We start from the raw sequence: 25,897 nt of genomic DNA on the forward strand, positions 1-25,897 counted from the left end.
TTACAGAAAGCCTGTGTTTAGTACAAAGCCTGATGTATGAAACAGGAGCCTTGAGACCATAAGGGATTAAAGCAGACTTTGGTGTAAGCTGAATCAGCATCAGGAGTTTCGTAATGGAAAACTTCATGCTTGGTCATAACGTCAGGCAGCTCCGAGTGGAGCGAACACAGCTTTGGTCAGGGTCTGACACAGCCACAGTGCAAGCAGAATTGGTTAGGCTGATTCTGTGGTTCAGAGATTTCCTCATATCACTGAGCAGAGCCACTTAACACCAGAATTTACACCTGACTCTCAGTAGCTTAATTATTTCTTCTGTGCACAGAAACCAAACTACAGAGTAACACTCCCACCATCACTCGAGGCCAACTGCAAAGTGATTTCCACTTCATGTTTCTGCTGCAGAAGCTCTTGCTGGTTTGCCTCCTTTTTGCAGAAACAATGCTTAGATCTGTCTTTCTTGATGAAAAATGGATTGATATATACATGTTTCATATATATAAATATACAATATAGATCAGAGATATTTAATAACAGAATCATTGACTGCCAGGTTGGAAGTGACCTCAAATTAAAATATATGTGTTTTAATGAAGAGATCTCTCTCATCCATATCAACACACAGAAGTATTCTTCAAGCTAGGAGAATACTAGGAGGCAAAACAGTGAAGCTTTGAACGAAGCACCTGCTCTGTACTGGAGGGAAAAAAAACACCCCTATGGCTGCATTTCTGTTCCCTCTTACAGTGATAAAGGCAGAAGAATAAGTACCAGGGAAAAGGAGAGATAAGATGACAACAATACCAAATAAAACCTGATCTGAAAAACTGTGCCTCCAAGTAATTTAGCAACACACAGTCTGGGGCACTGTAAAGGACTTTCTGCAAAAGTCTTCATTGTTTGTACTTACAGATATCCACATTCCACGCCTCAAAACAGGAAACAAAGCACTCATAGCTGATGGCTGCTTTTTAACACAGCATTATGTTTTAGATGGTCCAGAGCAGGGAAATTCTGCTTCCAAGTGGTGATGCTTTCAGTGTCTTTTTCTGCCTGAAAAATCAAGCCTGTGGTAGGTTTCCCCTTCCCAAAGCAGCTGTGCACAGGAGGGCTGGCCAGCACCCAAGTCAAAGCCCAACGTGGGCTGCCAGGGCCAGGCTCTGCATTGCACTGGAACTGGCACAACCCAGCACCATTTTCCAGTTCCCTTCAAGCACAGATAGGTGCTCTAATATAGGTGTCTCTATCACCTCTTAACCAGACTCAGCTGCTCAGGGCCTCACCCAGCCTGGCTTTGAGCACGCCCAGAGAGCAGACAACCAACACCTGTGAGAAGAGACCAGCACCAGCCTCTCTGCAACGTCCTTCCAGGTAGTTGTAGAGACTGAGAGGTCTCCCCTCAGCCTCCTCTTCAAACTAAACAGCCCCAGCTCCTTCAGTCGCTCTCCAGAAGATTTATTTTCCAGGCCCTTAACAAGAATTAGTTGTGTGCATCAAGGTGAGGATGGAACAGTGCTCATTTCAACACCCTTAATGGAGAAAAGAAAGGTTTCTTTGAATATAATACAGAATTTTATTACATGATTTTACAAATTTTATTGTAAATCATCAATCAAATGCAATAGCCAAATCTTTTTTGTTTGTTTGTTTCTTTTTCCATTCCAAACCATCATAATGAGGAGTTTTCATCATCTTGCATGACAGTTGCTTTCTTCCCCTTTGTACTTTCCAGGATTAACTTAAATATGTATTGTGTAAGGATACTCATGTTCAGACTCTTTGCTGAAGGGGTTTTTACTCTTGTTCACACTCCAGCCAAAGATAACCTGTTCTTGGTTACCACATCAATGGGGATGAAACTCTCACGTACATCAGAGAATTTGTTTTCTCAGTCCCTGTTTACAATGGAAATGGCCAGCTCAGGTCCTATGAGGATTGATGAGAACTGGGTAGTAGACACAAACCTCCCCCTTCGCCCCCCGGATTTGATGACAGAATTTCTGCAGTTTGAATTACATACTCCCGTGCCAGGAAGATGATCATAAGATTGAATTAAGCTCCAGCAAACAAACCATCTCCTTACTCACCAAGGATGGATTAGCTCAGACAATGCAAAAGGGTTTGGTTTTTTTAAATGAGTCAGATGAATCCTTTTCCATATCAAGACGATCTCCATAAGCTTTGTTCTTTCTGGTTGACAGAACCATTCCTCCACAGCCCCTCCTATACATTTTGGTTGAGATACAAATAAATTTACAGTAGGTAGAGGTGCAAGATTTGGCACCTCTAGGGCAGTGTTTCCAAATGTTATGTCCAGGAGCTCACGACAGGTAGGACATAAAATCAGCTTTGAAGCAGCCAAGAAACAGATCCTGCAAAACCTTCCCACGACGTGCTGCACTTGCTTCTCCCAGAACCCCCACCAAGCTCTCTGGCCACAGGTTCAGTGGCAAGACTCTGCAGGACAGGGCACTCAGCCGAGGCTAAGGACCAGTACTGACACAAAGTACCGTACACACATTGCTCAGATCACACAGCAATAAAACCAAAACAACTAAAACTGACAGAATTTTAATGCTTTTCCTTTCTTTCTTTCTTTCTCTCTTTCTTTCCTTTTTTTTTTTCCCCTTTTATTTTCTTTCCCCCTCCCTCCCCCTTCCCCCCCTCCCCTTTCAAATGTTGTGCATTGGATTCAAACAGCAAACTGAGTGCACTTGAACTGGCATCACAACGTGGTCAAGAGGTCTGTGTCTTTTACCATTTACACACAATCGATCATGACAGAATGGCAGCAGCCTGGCGGAAAACCCAAGGGTGTAGCACGGTAAGCAGTGGTGGTAGTGCACCTTACATTTAATATTTTTTTTTTTTTATCATTTTTAAATCATTTTTCTATTATCTAAAGTTGAAAATATGTCTCTTCTAAGCTTCCTCTTTTTTTTTTTTTTCTTTCTTTTCTTTTCTTGATAAAAATAGTCTTCACCAAACGTTGGTGGTGCACACGCACTACCATCCATGCTTGGCATCACACCCCCGGGACAGAAAGACATGTTTCTTGTTCTTATTGATAAAAAGTATTACAAAAATTTCCATACAAAAAACTATTTTCATAGAAATCTTGCATTTCCACAAAGAAACCTGAACCTGTTGTTGTTGTTTGGTTTGTTTTTGTGTTTTGTTTCTTTTCTTTTCTTTCTTTTTTTTTTTTTTCTCATTTTTAATTTTTTTTCTTAAATCTGAAAAAAAAAAACAACCAACCAACCAACCCCAGAAACTAAACCCCCAAACTGCTGAAGGATTCTGTTGATTTAATACTGTGACTGTATGGAAAAATGAAGTCCTCCTCCGAGATCTCCACATTCACTTCTTGGTTTAGGTGACCCCATCCCACTCCCAGCATTATAGTGAGAATTGCACAGGCTCCATCCAGGTCAATTAGTAGCAGGAACAAAGGGGTTTGAAAACCCCTTCAGGGTAAAATGCAAGCCCTCTATGTGTGAAGTACTCTGCTCCCCACCGCCCCCACCCCAAAGCCTCTTTTCACAATGAAAATTGAAAAAAGCAATTGCTTACATCTCAAGGTTTTCAAGATACGTTCCTTTGGTCTAAGGAAACTTTCATTCGTCTGAAAATTGGGTCAAAATTAGGGATTTTTGTTTTGTTGGGTTTGTTTTTGTTGTTTCAGATCAAAGTTCCAGCCCAGGTGAATTTAGGTAGCTGATTTATTTATTAATTTATTTATTTGTTTTAAAAAATTATTATTTACTAAGTTCAGTGACACAGACAGTCCAAAAAGCAGGTGAGCGTCCTCGGGTTTTCGTCCTTCCAGTCGTGGGGATTGACGTTTCTCCACTGGAACCTTCCTCCCACCCAGGAAGCTGGCATTTCCTGTCCAGATGACAGTTCCAGTCTGACAGCAGTTCCCAACCCTTCTGTGCTGGGAAGTTCAGCAGAACACATGGCTTCTCCTTGCACTAGAGTTCTGAGAGATTACTCTTACTAGACTCCTTCCACGCCAAGTATCACCTCGGACATTTCTTCTCCAGCCCCTGGCGACCGCTGAGCTTGAAGGGGAACCTGTCATTTCTCACTGAGAACGGCATTTGCAACCAGCCACAAAACTCAGAGGAAGGGGGGAGGGGAGGGGGGGGAACCCAAAAACATTCATTCATTCATTCAAGAATGGTTGGAAACCCATGACAGACAGTGGTAACCCCGCAGAACTTGGTTGATCCATGATGCTTGTGATTCGAGTCTGGCCATTGCAGCTGCTGAGATCACGGAGTCTCTAGTTCATAGACACGGCGGCATGAGGTAACTCATTTGTTATTTTGCACAGGTTTGCATATTTCCACAGGAAACATTCTCGCAAGGTTGTTTGGAAAAAAAAAAGAAGAAAAAATCAAACCAAAAAAAAAGAGAACCAAACAAAAAAAAAAAACCCAAAAAGACGACAGTTTGTGCTTGGGGTATTTGGTGTCCCAGCTCTATGCCATGGTTTCTTTACCTGGCAACCTTCTGTCGTTAAACGTGTGCATGTTGATGACCTCTTCTGTCTTCACGATAACTGGGGCCTGGGGCTTGTGTTTTAATCGGCGCTGACACTTCAGAGACATCCTTAACTCCTCTACCATGGCACTACAGAAGGACCTCTACAGAGGGAAATAGAGGAAAAAGGGAAGGAAAGGAAAAGAAAAATAAAAAAGAAAGAAAGAAAGAAACAAAACAAAAGATGGGTAAGAAATGTCTAGCTGCAATGTCTTGAAGCAGATTCACTCTGTTGGCACAGCCTCGTCAGGCCTGGAATCATAGAATCAATAAGGTTGGAAAAGACCTCAGAGCTCATCAAGTCCAACCTGTCACCCAAGACCTCATGTCTACTAAACCATGGCACCAAGTGCCACGTCCAGTCCCCTCTTGAACACCTCCAGGGATGGTGACTCCACCACCTCCCTGGGCAGCACATTCCAATGGCCAACAGCTCTCTCTGTGAAGAATTTTCTCCTCACCTCCAGCCTAAACTTCCCCTGGCACAGTTTGAGACTATGTCCTCTTGTTCTGGTGCTGGCTGCCTGGGAGAAGAGACCAACCCCCTCCTGGCTACAGCCTGCCTTCAGGTAGTTGCACACAGCAATGAGGTCTCCCCTGAGCCTCCTCTTCTCGTTTGCTTTGCCTCAGCCTAGAGCTCCTAATAAACTGTTGCCTTTTAAATATGCATCACATAATTAAAATGACTTCTTGAGCTGTGATGACTCAGTGAAAAAAAAATATACAATAAATCACCCTGACTCTATGATTATTTGTCTGGCAGCTACTGACTAGGGCTGGATATGATACATAAAAACATTTCCAGCAGATGTTCTGCTCAAATTAGGTAGCTTTAGAAGATGTTACCTGAATGTAACCTTTGTATGAGGTATTCAACACAATCTCCTCCTCCATACTTCAGAATAACAATTTCATTGCTATATGATTTCAATTGCTGCTCCTCAGCACAGACAGGAAGTTTGCCTAAACTATGTTTAAATGCCACCTCAGTGCAGACCCATGGCTGAAAATTCATCTTTACTCCATTATTTTTAATCCCTTCTTGTATCTAAACACTTCCACTATCAATTGCCATTTGTGGAGAAAAGATCTCATTTTGTTGAGCTTTATGAAGGGTATATTCCCAGGGAAAAAACCAAACACTTTCTTAAACATGTTTTCATCAAGAACTAGATCCCCAGAGCCCTTTTCCCATTTTACAGTGGGGAAAAAAAGTATAAAAAAAAATAAAATTTAAAGTCAAATTAAATCTCCCTTTTCCTTTTGGTTTGACTAAAATCTCCTCTGTCAATTATGTGCTGAGCAATCAGCCTCTGCTCAGTGTGAGAACTGGAGTATGAATGAAGTGTGGAAGAGGAGTCTCAGATTTGGGAGCTGTGAATTAACCACTTTGATCACAGGAAAGAGTCAAAAAAAGTGATAGGGAACAAGGAGGGAAGGAGAAGAAGCAAGAAAGAAGGCAGGGGGGAGGAGAAGGGACGGGGGGAAAAGGATAAGGAAACTAAAAGGGGAAAGAGGAAAAGGAAAGGCAGAGTCCCTAGAATTGCTGTAAATATTTCTTGCATTGGTGGGTTGGTTTGATTAGTGGTAGGTCATCAGTCAATACCTTATTGTCTACTTTGTGCCCCAAATCAAGAACTCTGCTTTTTGTCCTTTTGTAGATGGTTACACCTCCATTTTTCATACAAACCTGGAGTTTGGAGATTCCACCCAGAAAATCTTTTAAGCACCCCATCACACCTAGTCTGTTGGGAACCTAAGCTGAAACTATGTTTATCAAACTCTGCATTCAGCTTCCAGCCTCTGGATCTGAGGGCACTCTGAGCTCAATTTTCCATATTAAGCTTCACAGGTTTGTCACTTAATAAGTCAGAAGAAATGCTGCTAAACATTTTGGTGCTTGGCTTTAGCCCTGGGTGCCAGCAGCATTGACACTTGAGTTCTCCATGGGTAAGGTCATCAGTCCAGATGAAAGGACCTAACAAATCAAGGTCTTCAAAAAGAAAAAGTGGCAACTGCTAAAGAAGGACACCTGGAAGTCATGGCAACCTTTGTGCTGCCAGTCATCAGCTGGGGCGTTAGAGCTGAAAGTGAGACACACTTAACAGTATCAATTCAACAGAAGCTGCTGCTGGAGGAGGTTTAAGCAAAGGAGAATAACCTACAGGCATCAGACTCCCAAGGTCAAAGCACTTGCACTTTCCACCTGGTGGTCCTGTTCCACTCTGTCTGGAAGCAGTTAACAGAGGCAGAGCCAGAGGAGGGGAGAGAGGGAGAACTTGGACTGCTCTGTAGAGCAGGGAGTGGAGCACAGAGTTGCAGAGGAACTGCACCTTTATGCAATATTTTGTTCACTGCAAGAGTGCAAACATGAGTTGCCTCAGTCATGGGTTAGAACTGAACCTGAATCCCCCCAAATCCTGAGCAAATGCCCTCCTCCCTAACACTTTACATGAATAAGGGAATAGGCAGGTGGGAAGGAAGGGAAATTTTTACTCTGGCTATGATACTCCTCCTTTCAAATACTTCTTTCTCCTGCTGAGTTTGAAATAAAGCAATGACACCTACCTAGCTTATGATAGAAAGGGTTTTGCCACCTACAACTCAGAAAAGTTTAGGCTGTGAATCCAAGGGAAATGAAGCTCGCTCTCTCTCTCTGGGGCAGAGTCAAGTCCTTCAGAGGCCAAAGTTCAGGATAAAATTCCTAGTTTCTGCCTGGCTTGGATTCTGCAATGGATGATCATTACCACCCTTTAAAATGGTCTGTTGCAGTCTGTGGACAGCCAAGATGAAACTTTTGGCTAAAACTCCTAATTGAGCAGTCTGAACCTGTAATATGTCAGAGCTGTAATATGTCAGAGCAGTCATACATGAGATGTCTTTGCTTAGCACTGTGCAGAAAGCTGGAACTGTACCTCCCTCTTAACTAGCTCTACTCTGAAAGAAAATATTCCATTCTCTTAGACTCTCTTTTTATAAGGAAGTGCTGCTGCTTAACATCAGAACTGAAGTTATGAAGTGTTATGAATCTGAAATTAACCCTGAAATCTTTCAAAAGGGCAAGATTTCATTTAGTATTCCCTAAGGGCTTGGAGGCTAAATTGCCAAGGCTTGCAGAGCTTGGCATTTTCACTGTGTGGGGAACACAGCACATAACTCAGGAATTTGACTGGGAGCCCATTAAGAAGGCAATGCTGCCACTCTCCAGCCATTATCCACCTCCTGCTCGAATCAAAGGCCTGCTTGGAACATTCTGAGCAACAAAGTCCTTCTAAATGGAAAAATTGGTGCAAGGGCACTTAACACCTTCAAGATTACCTCTTGTCTCTTTTTCCACAACCCCCCCAGGATATCTAACAAAAGTGCCAAACCAGAGTGAATCCTTTTCAAGACACATCAATCCACCACTCACTAAACAGTACCAATTTTTAAGTAGTGTCAGAAGGAACAGAATTGCAATCAACAGCCAAGAGGTAAGAAGATAAATGCACTTGATGCCAACCTTGTGAAACAGCCTGAAAATAAGAGCTCAAGAAGCTCGCCAGCATATTCTCACCGAGAGTTTTACCTGGATCTGAAAACTCATTAAATGAGAAATGTTGGCAAGACTCAGTCATAAAGAGGCAGCTGAGAACACAATTTTTGAGATGAAAAAGCTGTCAGGAAAATTCTTCCCATTTTGTGTAATCCAATTCTTTTGCACCAGTTAAGTTCAACAGAACACATCTACCCTGTTAAAAACCTGATTTCATTACTTCCTTTACCAAGCTCTAAAGAAGCGCTAGGGTTTATATCATTCTATTACAAATGATCAAGTTCTATTATTGCAACCAAAATCTACTATTATAAATTAACAAATTCTACCATTATGCTCAAAATCTATTCTATATTATCAAATTCTATTATTACAACCAAAACCTACCATTAAAAATGATCAAATTCTAATACTGTACTCAAAATTTCTTATGTATTATCAAATTCTATTATTGCAATCAAAATCTATTATAAATGAACAAATTCCAATATTATGCTCAAAATCTATTATGATAGATTATCAAATTCTATTATGGCAATCAAAATCTATTATTATACATCACCAAATTCTAATACTATGCTCACAATCTATTATGATAGATTATCAAATTCTATTATGACAATCACAATCTATTATTATGCAGTATCAAATTCTAATACTATACTCAAAATCTATCATTATAGATGATCAAATTCTATTATTGCAATCAAAATCTGTTATTATAAATGATCAAATATTCTTCTCTGTTTTAAAATGTGGAAGCACCCAAAGGCACCAACCAGCACTAGCTCCCAGAAAGCACAGACCCTGTGCTCTGGCACCCGAGCACTAAATGATATGTTTACATATTTCACTCATGTGGTTTAAAAAAGAGATGAATTGAAGCCTAAGCAAAAAGCTCACAGCCTGGAGCCTCATTGCTATTTGAGTTCTCTCTGAGAAATATATTAATAACAAGAGAGAGTTTTCCCTCATACTGCAAAATCATGTTCAAAAAATATTGACAATATTTCCCGCTGGGTTTCTTTTTAAACTCAAAAGCACTTCTCCTGTCTCATTCCAAGTCCAATCCATGTAGTCTCCATTTTCCATAGAGTTAAGCTTTGTGTTCTTCCACTGTTAGGATACAGCTTTTGGAACCAAAAAAACAAAAGCCATGAAGAAGTGCAGCAGCAGCTCTGGAACTCTTTGTGACAAATAAAGGACATTTTCAGATATGGCTGTAGAGAATATAATCCAATCTCTCAACCCTGCATTCAATTGACCGTTCAGACTGTTAGGGGGAAACACAGTGAAATATTTACAGAGCTTAAAGGCTGCATTTCAAAGCCGTTGTCCTCCATGAAATCAAGAACTTTCAGTGTGTAGCACAAGAGCCTCCACTTAATTCAAAGAAAATACCCTTTTTACCTCTGACTTACCTTCCACACCGCAGGAATGAGACCATCAGTTATCACTGATGTTTCACCAACCCTCACAAAACTGTAAGCTGTTTTCTTAGACATGACCAGACAATAAATGCTGCCCGCAAGTCATCTTGGATGTAATCAACTAGCAGAGGAGTTGAAGGCAGGCATACAGCTCTCCAAACAAATAGGGGAGTTAAGCACAACTGTTTTGTTGCAGCAAGCCCCTATGAAGCATAACAACTCTGAGAGTTCAAGTCTATACCAGAAAAATTTAAGCAGAGTGGTAATTCTTAGCCTTTTAATACAAAGCAGCTTGAAAGAGTTCATCTCCTTAAGGGTAAAGGAGTAGCTGATCCTTCTTTCATTCTTTGCCACAGCTGACAGCTCCCAAGCCATGCAGAATCAAGATGATCATTTTGCACAATTTTACCACTGCTTACAGCCCATTTAGACAGCTTGTGCACGGCTTTATTGCCTGGGAAGAGAAGGTAATCTTGGCACACGTGTATCAATAGGCAAGGCAGAAAATATTTGAACTGTTTTCATTGTATTGCTTCACAGAAACTCAGAAAGGTTGTTAGGAACCATATTAGCATTCATCAGACACAGAATTATGAGACTAGCACCACAGGCTTTGCTTTTAACAGCTTAAAAAGAGCAATGGGAAGACAGGACTGGCCTGCCTGCCCCACGCTCACTATCCTGATTTAAGTGAACATTATTCAATGTGTGTTAAATATAAAAACCTCCACTCGCTGGTTTATATTTTCCCCCTTCTTTGATGCAGTTAATATAAAGCTGGTTTATATTTTCCCCCTTCTTTGATGCAGTTAATATAAAGCTGACTGCCAACATTCAATTAAAAAAAATAGAGGATTCACTCAGAAGTTCATCATTTCCAGTCTCCTGTGTCAAGATATTTGAATCCTGGTTTGATTTGTTTAAAGAGGCAACAGCAGCAACCTTGCATCACCTTGCAACGTTGTGGGTCTGTGTTCTAGCATTGAGGGATCAATTCTAGTGCTAGCATTCAGCATCATCAGACTGATTCTGATTCTTCTTCAAGCCAGCTGAGAATGAATGCAAAACTTTCTGCTTCCATATTCTACTCCTCCAGGGATTTTTTGCATGTCTATAGGGAAAACCTGCCAGTTTCAAACCCCCTGGACAGAAACACCAGTTCTAGCAGAGGTTGAGTTAGGCTCACAAAGAGATGAGCAATTAATGGAATGAAAATAACCTCAGGGGAAAAAAAAAAAAAGAAATCATGTTTCATCGTAGCTGAAGCATTACCCTTTCCAGAGACGTTAAAAAGTGCACTTGCAAATGAGCAGGGCTTTGGGTTGCTTAGTTACACACCTAAGTCTCAGACGTGCCTTGAGTGAAGGCTGTACACATACATCTGTACATACACAGAGACCTATAGATACACAGCATGGGTCCAGCAGCAGGCTTCTCTGCTGCAGCACATTTGCAATCCATAGCAAGTAGAATGCACAACTACACTGCAGATTAAGTTCACATCAATTAGCTGAGCACATCACCAACACATCATCCATCCCAGGTCAAGCACGTGCTGCTTGTTTGGCAGAAGTAGGACCAGCAGCCGCTGCAGGAAGTTATGTTCAGGACACAAGGCGTGGGAGATTTCATGTGCTACTCAAATAAAGACAACAATCACAGGTAAAATGAGTATTTCAGTTTCATAAATTAAACTTTGCTTCCACCACAATATCTACCAAGACCAGTAGAGTTGTTCCAGGCAGCTTGGTGAAGGATGAGATGTTTCACCCTGTAACTGAATTAAATGCTGATGGTTGCAAGAGCTTTTCTAGCTGGTTGATGGAGAGGATTAACAAGAACCTGAAGGGACTGACCCTTCCTCATAACAAAACAACACTGAGTAATCTTCCTCGAGCTGAGGTGCTCACTGAGTTTGAGAGTTGTGCCATGAACTTAGCTGACACACGGAACCTCGCTGCAGGTCACTTCTAGCATATATTGTTAGTGTTTCCCCACGGGACAGTGAGATTCCAGCTTGCCTTAAATAAATTATCAATTGGTGTCCAAAAAGCAACCCCAGTTCAGTCACTCTCAAGTTCTGAAAGTTATTTCCTGACAAAACAAAATGACTGAGACTTCTACTAAAGTAACTCTGAGTCCATTTCAAGTCTTCTGAAACTACTTAACCTGGTTTCCAGTCTGAGTGCATCCTGTCAGCTACACTGTCCTGGTGGCTGATGGGGAGCCCCTGTCCATGCAAAAAGCTATTTCCAAGGTGGCTTTCTTCAGCTCTGCCAGCAGCCTTTTCTGGCCATTGCACTGACCATGACATTTTTTCTGACTCACCTGTGGACCTAGGCTGGGGCAGATGAGATTGCACTTGTGTGGTTCCACTCTTTCCTCTCAGAGAAATCCCAGAGGATGGCATAGGGCAATTGCTCATCAGCCCTGAGGGCTCTCTCTCATGTAGGACTCCACAAGGTTTCATCCTGTCATCTCTCCTCTCAACATGTATATGAGGCCACTGAGGAGATAACGAAATAATTTGGGCTGTGGTGTCATCAGCAGGCAGATGATACTCAGTCCTACTCTCTTGTCAGCCCAGGAAGGTGCAGGCATTTTGCACTTCCAGTAGCTGGCTGAAACACAGTGACAGCTTAATCCCAAGGAGATAAGAGCTATGTTGGGTAAGTGAAGAGAAGCATTCGGGAGATAAAATCCAATCTTATTATTCAATTCCACATCTTGTGCAAGAGGCTTCCAGCCTCAGCTTGCTCCAGGTTTCTAAATTCTGGGATTTCAACTGGATCCATGGTGAGACTTGTCACTTGGGTTTTCAGACAGTGGCAATCATTTCTGCCTGTGTGAAGCCTGTCACACCAGCCCAGGTCTTCTTCCAGAACAAATTACTGCTGCCCAGTGTCCCTGGACAATGGCTACAAATGACTGGCGGGCGTTTAGTGAGTGCTGAGAGCAATTCCTAGCTACTGCTGAGCAAATAAATAACAGGCTCTGTGGTGCTGCCCATCCTATTCAGAACTACATCCAGTGCAGCATTTTAATGGTTCTGCATGAAGTGGGCACAGCTGTGCAGAGTCTTGCTCTGCATTTCAGCAGAGGGGAACCTGACTGCACTGAAATCAGTCACCTGAAATCTTGCACTCTCAGCCACTGGCTGTGAGAACTCACTCATCTGTTAAAGCTTTTTTTGATCCTAGATCTAAATTCATTCACTGCTCATCCAAGGAAGGTCAGGTTTGTTGATCTTCAGGCATGATGAAAGGAAATGATGAAGGTATGTAATCAATCCTTTGGAGTATGAATTCATTTGGATTAAAATAGTGTCTAGAACATCACAGAGCTTCATTTGAAAACAGTCCATCTTACAGAGGCAGCTCAGAAAATAAATGCAACCTGCCTTACCTGAGTTCAGCTGTAGCTAAACAGCTTTCTTAACAGCTTGCTGAGCTTAAGTCTACTGTACATTAGTCACTGTAAAAATGTCTGCTGGCTTTATAGTTCAGTGTGGTAATATAAGTGTAAGACAAGATTTGGCATGGCCTCAAATCATATTGAACAGAGAGAGACTCTGAGTATTAATTGCCAATGGTTTCTGCTGTTTTGGAAACACCACCTAGTATAGTCAGATTGCACTGCAGGACAGCAAAGCAGTGTCTGTTTCTCTGGGATTCCATGATTTCCTCTTGCAGTCTAGGATATGTCCTGAGAGGCAGCTGGAAGTGCTTCTTGTTACATTGCTGGCTAACATAAAACCCAAAGTAAACCAAATCAGATGAAATAACCTCTGTGTGTTACTACCCTTGGCTATAGCATAGCTGATGAATTCAAACTGCCAAGACTCATATTTATGTATTAAAATGTATTAAAACACAAGACTTGCCCGAGCAATATTTAGGGGAAGACAATGAAAACTTATAAGAGAGAGAGGCTTGTTCTATAACCTGATATTTTGTTCCCCTGAGAACAAAGAAATACATTTTTCAGGAGCCAATGATTTTATGATGTGAATGTTTGTTCTTTCTACTGATGAGTGACAGTGAACTATACTTGCTATAAAATAAACAGCATATAGGAGTAGCCAAAAAGGTTTTTATACAGCTTGAAATTCATGTCAGACAAAATATTCCATAACTCAGACCTGTAGATGAAGCCCTGACCTTCAACTGAGTATCTAGGGAGCAACAGTGAGGCCCCTGCAGGACATTCCTACATTTGCCCTTGTGCAACGATCACCTGTACACCCCCTCCGGGACTCTCTGGTCTTTGCTTCTTGACTGATACAAACTCAGGCACTAAAGGTACCTCAGAAGCAATCTTCCTCACCAAACAGGTGTGGGCTGAGTTGTAATCAGAAATCAAAATAGAGAGCTTGTTTGTAACGTTTTATTGTTTGCAAAGGGTTTTTAAAATGCTACAGTCAGTCAAGTGGCTTTCCCCCCACTCTCTTCACTTGTATCTTTTCATGGATCTGCTTGTCTTTTTGGTTTGGTTTGGTTTGGTTTGGTTTATTCTGTGAAAGGTGGGGGGGTTATGAGTTTGATTTTTTGGTTCTGGGGGTTTTTGTTTTGTTGGTTTTTGGGTGTTTTTTTTTTTGTTAACAGTCCATTCCACTAGAAAATATCCTCTACTATGTGCTTAAGTGGTTTCCAAGAGGACATTTAATTGTAGTTAATACCTCAGCTTTAAGTAGTCTGTACACTGACACACACACAGATTAGCCATACAAGTCTATACATCCACATACAGTGCACAAGGGAGTACAGGATGGTGGAAGTTCCCAGTTCTCCAACTGCATATCTGCAGAACACAACATCCTACAGTTGGGAAAAACATTTCCCTTTCTGAGCTGCTGCTGCTTTTCCCAACCAGCGTTAAAAAACTCGGAGGTGACTCCACTACAAACCGTGACATGGCAACGCAGGCCACATCACTGGCTGGGTAAATGCTGTTTGGGGTAAAAACTCCCCAATCCCTTACTCTGATTTACCAAGAATGCCCACATGCTTTTGTTTATTGCAGCCTGAGGGGCAGGCTTCTCAGTTTCACAAATCTTTTGAACTTGTCTCCCCCTGGAAAGGAAAAAGGAAAATCACCAAGCTGGGATTTGCTCTGGGGTTGTTCCAACGTTACTCTAAATCACTGTCCCAAATATCAAAGGCTTTTGATAGCAAACTGTTAGGAATATTCTCTGAGCTCTGTGACCAAACTGCATTTTTGAGGAAGTAATGAGAAAGGCTTTAACAAACACTAATTCAGTAAGAGTTTGGAGAGCAAAAAATAAATGAATCCAAAATGCAAATCTCCTGGTAAAATAAGAAAAGCCCCTAAGAATATTTTCATTTCTCATATGAAATTATTGTGGCACTTTTGTTTGGTGCTGGTGTTAAGATAACAATTGAAACAAAGATGGAAATGCTGACTTTCTACACACCCTCTTGCTAAAGAAACACCCACAGTATGCACTGATGCAGTCAATTTACTGATTCACTTCTTCCTGGGAGACCATTCCACACAGGAAACGTTACAAAAATGCACTTTGCTGACCTCAATTTGAAAAAGGAAGCATCTTAAGACATAATGAATTAAATTTACCCTGCTGTAAACAGATTGCAGAATGACCTTGGCAAATAAACTCATGTTAGCAACGACATTAACTTCATGTAAACAAATCAGGAATGGTTCAACCATATTTGAGACAAGCACAGCCAGGACCTGGTGTCAACTCTCTGTGGCTACTGCACGGCAGCCTTTTCCCCCTCCTTTCCTCTTGGGGAGGGTGTGGATCACTACAGTAATAAAACCAAGTTTCAAGATAACATTTCAAGTCAATGCCACCTTCTCCAAACAAACCATGACTGGGGTAGGTAAAAGGACAACCATCTGCCAGGCTGACCATGAGCAGTGTTCTGTATGTTCTTGATGCTGCCTTCAGCAAGAATCTGAATTTCACTCTAAGGTTGCTAGAATTGCTCACGTAGTTTCTACAGCATCATTGATACTTAGAGTAGCATCTACTCACTGTGTGAAGGTGGTACCAGAATGGAAATCATCTCAGAGGAGGCCTTTTGAATTTAAAAATAAACAAACAAATAAACAAACCCAACAAAACAAATGAACACCACCCAAACCATCAAACAAACAAACCAACCCCACACAGCACAAACCACAACGAAACCAAACCAACCAACAATCCACCAAAACGAACCAACCGACACCCACAAAGCACAACCCCAAAAATATGCACAACAAAAACCTCCCAACCCAACCAACACCACACAAAACCCCAAACAACAAAGACAAGACCCAAAAACACCCCAGAGGACAGGTGGATAGATTCTCAGACTGAGAATCATCACCATAATAACAAACAGTAATGGTCTTCAAGGTCAATGTTTTCCCTGGTCTTTATGGTAATAATGTGAGCTGTGCAACACTAAATGTATGAAATGGACACAACGCCATCCGAGGTGAAAGCACATCAATAAAGAGCAAAGCAAAACACCTAAGGATATAGTAATTGTTTTAAATGGCTTCTGTTTCTGACATTGCTTATTCACTGCCCTCTGAGTGCCTGTTAAAACCAGGGAGCAGGTCATCCAGCAGCAAAAGCAATTATAAAATGCAAATGACTGAGCATTTATTGTCAGGATCGGCTGGATAAAATAAAGGTCTGCTTGATAACGCGTTCCCAAGCAGATGACGGAAGGAGATGTTCGTATCATAAACAACAGGAAAGAACAGAGGCCTTCAGGACTTTGTAGAAAGGCTGCGCCTTAAAAGCAAAGCCTGGGTGAGCTTTGCGATGTAAATTCTGTGCCAAACCCACAGTGTAATTTCCCTCTGCGAAATTGGAAAGCGCCATCTTGTGGTTACTCTGCGGGAGTGCAGGGCAGCCTCCAGCCTGCCATCTCCTCCTGCCTTGCCAAGTGGGATGTTGAAATCCTGCCACAGACAAGGGCAACGGTTGTCATTCCCAACACTTCCTCCGAGAAAAAAAATCAGTGCCGTTAGGTGTTAGGCAGGACCAGAGGGGCGATTTAGCTCAAAATACACCCCAGGTTATCACACCACTCAAATGTGTGCTTGAGGCAGACAGCAAATTCAGAATTATTTGCAATCACAGCAAAACCACACTTAATTTCTAGGAAGCTTAAGATCAAGCATTCCCACAACCTCAAGCCTCTGTGGCTCAGTATAACTGCGTGGATTTTGGAGCCAGCTAGGATCAGAAACTTCTCTTCCCGGTATCCCTCCATTATCAACACCCAAACACGGGTTGTGCATGTTGCAGAAGGTGTTTGAAATTTTTGTACATAATTTATTTGGGGGCAAAAAGTCAACCAGTTCAGTTTGTGCCATCTTCAAAGAGAGCCTCATGCACAGGTCACAGTTCAGCATTCAGCATTTCTTGTTCGACAGATTCTGCAGCTGTAAGTAGAAAATCCTGCTTTGTATTTAACAGTGGCAGCACAGAGAGCTGTTGAGGGAGTTTCTGAGTCCAGTCTTGCTAGCTGCTCAGTCACTGCTCCTCATGTCATAAACTACCCAGACTGATCTTTCTCAGCTCAGTTGTGTGGCTGAGCAGTGAATTATTTACCACGGAAAGTTCAATTGATTTTTGTCTTTGTTGGGAAATATATGTAAATTGCATCCCAGGATCAATTTAGCTGTTGCTGTTATAATCAATTATAAAGAAATAACTGTTTCAGAGAGGCTTCTTCAACTGATTTGATCCCTTAACTCCTGAAATGCTTTGTTGGTGTGTTTCAGTGGACTCCAAGATTCAATCCCGCAGTTTGCATGACAGCAAGTCCATGACCAGATCTCCCCCCGGGAACCAGTTAAAGCAGGCTGGTGTGGGTCTCATTTCATATGACTTGAAGTACTTAACAGTTCAAAAAGTAACAAAATTTATTATCTGCTGTTTTTTCACAAGGGGACCTAGTTCTGACCTGCTGGTGACTTAATGAATTTTGAAAGGCTGTAAATGATAGCAGAATCAACTGATGTGTTATTGTCTTCACAGCCATCAGACCTGGCTCTTCTAGAAAACACTCAGTAAATTGGGACACCCATTTTTCAAACTAGCCATAGGAAGTGTCAGTGGTGTTCTAACTGTGATAACATCCAGGCTTAGCTTTGCTTTTGCAAGGTGTCAGTAACAGGAAAGCGTCTGGGAAGTGTTGTGGTGGCATGAATTCATCTGTTTCACAGAAAGACTAGGGCTAGTGTCACGTGTTTGCTTTGGATTCCTGCGCACATCAGGCACATGGATGCTCTGCACTACTCTGGTGACAAGATGTAACAGGTTTTTTACAAAATAACACAGTTCTGCTCAAAGGAGTTCAAGATTCTCTCCCCCACCTAGGTTCACACCAGCCAACGTCTCTCTGCGTGTACTAGAGGAGCAGGGTGACACCAAAAATGCTGTAAAAACGTATCTGGATGATCCACTTGAATTGTGCAGTGCCTCCCCATTAAAAGCAGACACATTTATGTACTCATTTATACCCCAGGATCCTCCATGCCTCTGATCCCCTTTGTTTCCTTGGTTGTTAATACGACCTTTGATCCTCCCTGTTTCCAAATGCTGACAAGCATCATGCAAAAGCCAGAAGATACTCAAGGGATGAAACTAGGTCATCAAAAATAGGTGCCTCTTCACTCCTGGTGGGATGGTCAAGGCAGCATTACTTGCATGGCTCACTCATCCCAGCAGAGGAAATACAAAGCCTGGAGAAATATGACAGTACTGCTTCTCTCCCCTTTGGCTGCTGCTACTCCCTCTCCTAGGCAAAGGGGATCTGCTCCATTTGGAGAGGATGGCAGAAGGCATTCACTGAAGGTCTGTGCTGGGAAAAGAGTGGGACAGGCCATGTGTAGGGATGCTGGCATCATATTCCTGTTAAATTCATTTCATAAGTAAAGTTCTACTGAGATTTTAGTGGTCTCCTGCCATCAGGGTACATCGGTGTAGAGGGGAAGGGAGGGAAGGTAAGAGATTGCCAGCTAGAAGGAAAGAAAGGAGAGGGAGGTCTGATTCTTTCCACTGCCTCACTCCTAACTCAAGATCTCAATAACTGATGATGAGGCCTTGCTCTTTCAGGTGCAAGTACTGATGAAAGGTCAGATACCTCCAGCCATTGCTATATCTACCATCAGTAAGAAACAGAAATTAAAAACCAAAAAAGGGCAAATAAAGAAACAACCCCCACAAAAAAAACAACCAAACCAACTAACTAAACCAACCAACCAAAAAAGCAAGACCCAAACCAACCAGCCGAGGAAAAACAAAGACAAACAAAACCAAACAAAAACTCCCACCAAAACCAAAACAACAAATACACACACACACACAAACCCTCAAGCACACAAAACACCCCCAAACAAAACAAACCCCCACAAAAAACCACAACCCAATCCTCAAACCCCCAATCCAACCAACAAAACCCCCACCAAACCCACCATGAAAACTCAGGGCTTAGAGAGGCAAGTTAAGAAGTTTCTGTTTGCTCATCAAACACCTTCCAACCTGCTGTGATTGTCACATAAGCTATGGATTCACACCCTGCAAAATACTGAACTCGTGTTGCAAGATAAGAGAGTTCTATTTTCCTAAGTGAGGGCCTGTTGAAAATCCAGAGAAGGGAAACCAAACCACGCTGGTGTCTGTGTGAGATCCACATCCACCTTAAGAACGGACAGAAACAATATTCACATGAGTGACCTAAAGGAGCAGCATCTCTTTCCTCACAAATTCATTTCAGAAACACAACATTTCAACAGTAGGTTGACAGACAGGAACCAGCTTGTAGGATCATAAAGAAGAGGATCTGAATGGTCCTTTAACAATTTCAGCAACGTACCCACAGTCAAGCTGCGCTCAGCACCTTGTAACCTCACACTGCCTTTGCGTGTATAAGGGGGAGGGAAACCCAAACTTCTTTAACAATATATTTATAACAAGACACTTGCATACCAAAAGGTTGCCTCCAAAGAAGTGAAAACAACTTGTAAGTTTGCTTACAAAAATTCACCAGTAGCATCTGGAAAAATACCAATAGAAAGAGCAAGCTGTTGAGTTTGCTGCTGGTTTAATCATAGGATGGGTTGGAAGGGACCTCCAAAAGTCATCTAGGCCAACCTCCCCTGCCAGGAGCATGGACAGCTGTTAAATGAAAATCCTAAACAGGAATATAGGAATTGCCATAAGCCACAAATTCCTCAAAAGGAAGAAAAGGACCGAGGAGATCTAGGCAAATCCAACAGCTGTTTTCCTCAACTTTTAAAACTTCAGACCTTGCCATCTCAATAAAATGTGGAGCTTGAGCTGAGGTTTAAACAGGGCACACATATATAAATATATATATATCAACATATAGAAAAGATTCATTTATTATGCAAAAACGATCATTTAAGAATTCCCCCAGGTTTTCCTGGTGTGTTGGCACCGTCATAGTGCTGGGGTTGCATAAACTGGAGCAGAGAACAAATGAAGACTAGAAGGTCACAACTCAGTCACTTTGAAATTCTGAGACATCATATTAGGAATAAATCCACCAAAAAAACCCCCCACCACCCCAAAACACATCATGCTGATGTCATCTTTTCCAGATGCTACCAGGACAACTCTGGCAGTATAAATTTCTGTAAAGAACATTTCTGAAGAGACATTTGTTAGGCTTTGACTTTGAGCTACAGACAGACAGTTTGTTTGTTTGTTTGAAAACTGGAAGGTTAATTTGTTGCCCATAACAGTTTCGGATTTCTTCTTCCTCCATAAAATTAACTGCAGTGAACTTCCAGGAGTAAAAAGCTGTCTTTTCTCAGGCTTGAATAAGAGGAGAAATAGTCACTTGTCCTGAAATCTGGCTACAATTAAACACATTGAAGACAAATTAAAAGTTGTGAACGTCAAACTCTGGGTGCTTTGCTGCGATCCGTTGTCGTACAAGCACTGTACTACACAACAGACACTCTGTAGGCATCACCTACATTTCACTACCCGGTGCTTAAAGCATTATGTAAATAGGTCAAGAGAAAAGCAAGTAGGAAAAGACAATATTTACCTTTTCTAACTGGGCATTTTTTTTTGATTTGTACAAGAACTCCCCCACTGCCACAAAGACAGAAAGCACCAATCCTGCTGCCAGCACGATGAAAATCCCGCCGATGTTCTGCACTCCCAGAGCGCTGGCCTCTTTGCTCTCCTCCTCTGGGCAGCCGTTGCCTCTCCACCATTTCTCTTTCATCATGTGGAGCTTGCCCTCCTCCTGCAGCTGAAGAATTGCTATAGTGATCTTGTCTCTGTATGGAGAACCTGAAGAGATCACAAGAAACACAAATCACATGGGGAGCGCGTTAAGGAAAGTTATTCCTGGTAAGAATGAAATGCAGCATAATGTCACAAGGAAAACTGAACCCTCGCGAGCCAGAACATCTATCAAAAGGACACTTACATCTCATCAGGGTCATGCTGGTCACAAATACAAACCCACATGGGCACAGACATATAGATATATATGCACACAACTCAGGCCAGCTGGATCCAGATGGATAGGATGAATCCCATCACACTTAGTCCCATGGTGAAACATATCCTTATCAGGAGAGACTGAGAGAGCTGGAGCTCTTTAGCTTGGAGAAGGGGAGCCTGAGGGGTGACCTCATTCATTGTTTATAAAGATGTGCAGGGTGAGTGCCCAGAGGAGCCAGGCTCTGCTGGGTGATGCCCAATGACAGCACAAGGGGCTATGGGTGGAAACTGAGGCATAAGAGGTTCCATGGAAACAGGAAGAAGAATTTTTTCACTGTGAGGATGACAGAAGACTGGAACAGGCTGCCCAAGGGGGTTGTGGAGTCTCCCTCTCTGGAGAGAAATTTAAGACCTGTCTGGATGTGTTCCCATGAGATCTGCTCTAGGTGATTCTGCTCTGGCAGGGTTGTTGGACTGGATGATCCTTTGAGGTCCCTTCCAACCCCTAACACTTTGTGATTCTGTGTCTCAAACATCTTCATGCTTAACTATTATCTCCAGCCAAACAGTGTTCATCTGCCCATCCCCATCAGGCTTTTAATTATGATGCAATAGATTTAGTCTAACATACATAAATTACAGGTTGTTGCTTCATTGATTGTTACTCTAAAGCTAACACAAGGTCTGATATGCAATGAATACTTTATGCTATTACTTTATTAAAAGAAGAAACAACAATTTGTGCTGCAGGACCAAGCCACAAAAGTCTCTATGTGATAGATTGTCAGGCACTTAAGATACCTTCCAAGCAGAGGAGTTATTAACAGCAGTGGGTAGCAATTCATTCAGAAAGATAAGGTTACATGTGTTTGGATAACAGGGAGGTAAAGCCTCATACATTACTGTATCTCTCTCTCATAATTCAGCATTTGGAAATGACATGATAATATTGGAGCCTCTGCAGACCTCAATATTTCAATGGGTAGTTCAAAGGGGAGTGTCAGATCTTGGTATGTCATCTGCTCTCCTCTGCTTCATGCAGAGCATGAGGACTTTTCAACGAGCATTTAAAAACCTACATTAATTAATGAATATTGTCAATGAAGAAGGCTTTTTCTTTCTGAATGTTAGAGAGTAAAACACATCAGTTAGAAGTGCTTTCTATGCTCAGATTTGTACAATGATTAAGGAGAGAACAAAGCCATCATTTTTCTCCTCCTCCTTCGAAAACAGGAACAAAAGACTCTTCATTAAAGTGGTTAAGAAATCCCAGGAAGAAGAAGGGGGAAAAAAGAGCAGGTGAAAAGGCATGGCATCACCTCTTTCATCTGCTATAAATACAATCCTGCAAAGGATCCCTCCTTTTATTTCCTTCTGTCACAATAACCTTACTTCCTAGCTACCATTTTTACAGTGTGTCCTTCAGTTGAGTAATAAAAATTAAGTTCCATTAATTTGGCAACTTCCTTTAAAAGAATCCTCAGCATCCTTTAGAGGGCTTCTGCTCAGCTGACTGTTTCGTGTGCTGCAACCTGTGCAGGAGCTGAAGGATGTTGGGGCAGTTTTAAGCTGTACCTTTACAATTTTTCACAGATCTTGAGCAGAAAGTAATAAAATGTAAACAAATCACTATTGGGTGTAAATTTGCTGGTCTGACAAATTTAATGCTGGGGGGGGGGGGGTGGAAATTTTCAACCCACCACAGATATTCAAGCATATATCCATGGAGAGGATACTTCATACTCATAGAGAATTAGAATAGAATAGAATAGAATAGAATAGAATAGAATAGAATAGAATAGAATAGAATAGAATAGAATAGAATAGAATAGAATAGAATAGAATAGAATAGAATAGAATAGAAGTAGAGTGGAGTAGAGTAGAGTAGAGTAGAGTAGAGTAGAGTAGAGTAGAGTAGAGTAGAATGTATATTTTCTCTTGGCATTTCTTTCCACTTGTTTCTTTTTTTCCCCTGCCATTTTTTCCTGCATAGCTGGAGTCAATGAGAAAAAAGTGGATAGGAAAAGGTGACAGTGCCAGCATGGGAGTAAAACACAGCAAGGCTCATTAATTATAAACCATGCCAGAATAAGAGTGGGAAAAGCTGGCCTCAAAGTTCTCACATTCCAAGAACTTGTAGTTTTATCACCTGGACTTCTAAAGAATGATGTTCTGTACTAGGAGCTAAGCTCTGCTTGCACAGCGCTCTACAGGAAGCAGAAAGGAAATCAAACTCTTTTCTAACCTCTTCTGCATGCATGGGCCAAAGCTACACAGTTTCAGACCATCCTGATCATGCTCAAACACTGCCAAACCTGATCCTTGACACATTTCTTCAGTCAAACAGAAGAGGGGAAGTGATTGGTCCACGAGAGCGTGGGGAAGTGTAAGAGCATCCTATATGCTTTTGGGGATATTTTCAGTGTTACACTGCCTATAAATATTTAACAACAACTTAAATAACATATTCTGAGAAATAATCTTGGACCCAGTTTAAGCTATCTTCTGCTCTGACAGCCTGCTTTCTAATTAGATTGATTTACATTTCGTTTCCACACTTTCTGTGGGTCTAAATATAGAACAGTCCCAACTATTCTTCATGTATTATTTATGTATTCTAGGGACCAGATTTGTACACACGCTCTTCTAGTCCACTTGAAGGACTTCAAAAATGAGTTCACTGAGGAATTCATAGACAGAAAGCATCGAGCACAGGCTCATCCTATCTACAATTAGTTAAGTGGATGAGGATTGCATCAGAAGCAGGCAGCTAACGGTGATTTGTATCACTGACTGGTGGTGATCTGCTAAATTTTGCATAAATAGTTGTAAAGCTGGCAGCTTGCAGAGCCTTTGGTGTTTCTACTGTAGTAGAAAAACTAAGGTTACAAAGCAAGTAACTATTTAAGACCTCCTGCTACAGACCTTCCATTTAAGACCTTCTTTAGAGTGTCCTCCTTTGATCCTCAAGCTCAATGAGGGATGCAATAATTTCTCTTTGCAGTTGCTTGCTTATGAAAAATCAAAGCAGAAATGAAGATCTGCCTAATGTTCTGTTGTCTGAAGCCTCTGCACAGAACTAAGGTAACAAAGTCTCAGAAAGAGTGTGCAAGTTCTACACAGGTAAGTTTTCTGCCCTGAAGCCTCAGTATATGAAGATTCATGCACATAATGATATGTTTAATCCTAAGTTATGAACACATAAGCTTTTTATATTGAGACTTCACTGCATGCAGATTAGTGTGTTGAAATCCTGCTGATCTAGCTGCTCTTGAAAGAGCTTCCCAGTAGATTATAACTCAGTAAAATCTCCTGCCTGGTTTCTCTCAGTCTTACTCATTCCATCAAATGCAAAAGGAGCTGGAGCATACTGGGACTGGTAGAACTCTCTTCTGCACACAAGTGCAAAATCACACAGCTGCAGACCATCTTGCCAGGACATAACTGGGGATACTATGTGGAGTTCGGTTTCTTCCCAAGTGTCAAGGAGCCATAGGCAGGACAGAACCAAGATGGGAGGGATTTAATTTGCATACAGCTGTGGAGTAGTTGTTTAGACTGTGAGGAACCAAACTACTTCCTACAGAAAAACTGCTTTGCACAGCCTCATGCATCACAAGGCCTGAAACACCTTCCAGGAATCTGTAGTGTAGCCAGCACTCAGTAATAAAGACAGCCACATCTACAGTATGCCATTGAAAAGGAGTAGCCAGCTCAGGGGCACTGGGTGTAGGAAAAGCACCTACTTCAGCTCCACTGAGGTTGTTTTTTCTTTTAAAAGTCACATCCAGTTCTGCTGCCTGACTCTGTTAACCCTCCCTAATTGGGATGGGAGGGAAGCAACAGAGAGAAGGGTCAGCATAAGCTTGGTTTGTTCTTCCTATCTGTGGATTCAAAAGTCTCCAAGTAACACATGAAGAAAGAGGAGGGATTCTCTCAGTTCCCAATCCCTGGCTCCACTTTCAAGATCAGCTCATTTTCATGTAAGAAAAGATCACTGAGGGCAGTCATGGAGTAAAGCCATTGCTGTAGCCAGGGATTTGATGCATTAAAATTCTTTGGCAACCATAGGAAGCAAGCAACACCCCGCAGTGAAGAGAAGAGCAATCAATCATAAGAAAAGGCAGCAGTTCCTGTGAACTTGACAGAGGAGCAGATCCTCCTTGATCCCAAAATCTGGATCTCGGTTTAACTCTAAGTAAATGAGTAAGGCTTGTCAATAAAAAGATAAAAAACCCTAGAAAAATAAAGAAAACATTAAAATAAAATAACATTTAAAAAAGGAAAAGAGGAAAGAAAAAAAAAAAGGAAATAAAAAGAGGACAGAAAAAAAGGAAGGAAAGAAAAAAGGAAAGAAAAAATGAAAGAAAAAAAAGGAAAGAAAAAAAGGAAAGAAAAAAGGAAAGAAAAAAAGGAAAGAAAAAAAGGAAAGAAAAAAAGGAAAGAAAAAAAGGAAAGAAAAAAAGGAAAGAAAAAAAGGAAAGAAAAAAAGGAAAGAAAAAAGGAAAGAAAAAAAGGAAAGAAAAAAAGGAAAGAAAAAAGGGAAAGAAAAAAAGGAAAGGAAAAAGGGAAAGAAAAGGAAAGAAAAAAGGAAAGAAAAAAGGAAAGAAAAAAGGAAAGAAAAAAGGAAAGAAAAGAGGAAAGAAAAAAGGAAAGAACAAAGGAAAGAAAGAAGGAAAGAAAAAAGGAAAGAAAAAAGGAAAGAAAAAAGGAAAGAAAAAAAGGAAAGAAAAAAAGGAAAGAAGGAAAGAAAGAAGGAAAGAAAGAAGGAAAGAAAGAAGGAAAGAAAGAAGGAAAGAAGGAAAGAAAAGGAAAGGAAAAAGGGAAAGGAAAGGAAAAAGGGAAAGAAAAGGAAAGGAAAAAGGGAAAGAAAAGGAAAGGAAAAAGGGAAAGAAAAGGAAAGCCATT

At 41.4% G+C, this 25,897-nt stretch overlaps 1 protein-coding gene across 5 annotated transcripts in view; it reads right to left on the reverse strand.

The window, feature by feature from the left end:
- Positions 1–3,627: 3,627 nt before the first annotated feature.
- The window catches only part of GRIK2 (glutamate ionotropic receptor kainate type subunit 2), a 202,222-nt gene continuing 179,952 nt past the window's right edge, over positions 3,628–25,897 (reverse strand). For 3 of the 5 annotated variants that reach the window (XM_054174076.1, XM_054174075.1, XM_054174077.1), the window contains 2 exons: positions 20,583–20,833; positions 11,642–12,016 (listed from right to left, as the gene is read on the reverse strand). In XM_054174076.1, coding sequence (XP_054030051.1) covers positions 11,675–12,016; positions 20,583–20,833 — 593 coding nt within the window. In that variant the 3' untranslated portion in view covers positions 11,642–11,674. Of the gene's footprint in view, positions 4,650–11,641; positions 12,017–20,100; positions 20,386–20,582; positions 20,834–25,897 lie in introns of those variants that run through there. The other 2 variants (XM_009898109.2, XM_054174078.1) reach the window with 2 other exon arrangements.

Source organism: Dryobates pubescens, chromosome 28, assembly GCF_014839835.1.
Source record: "Dryobates pubescens isolate bDryPub1 chromosome 28, bDryPub1.pri, whole genome shotgun sequence".
NCBI lineage: Eukaryota > Metazoa > Chordata > Aves > Piciformes > Picidae > Dryobates > Dryobates pubescens.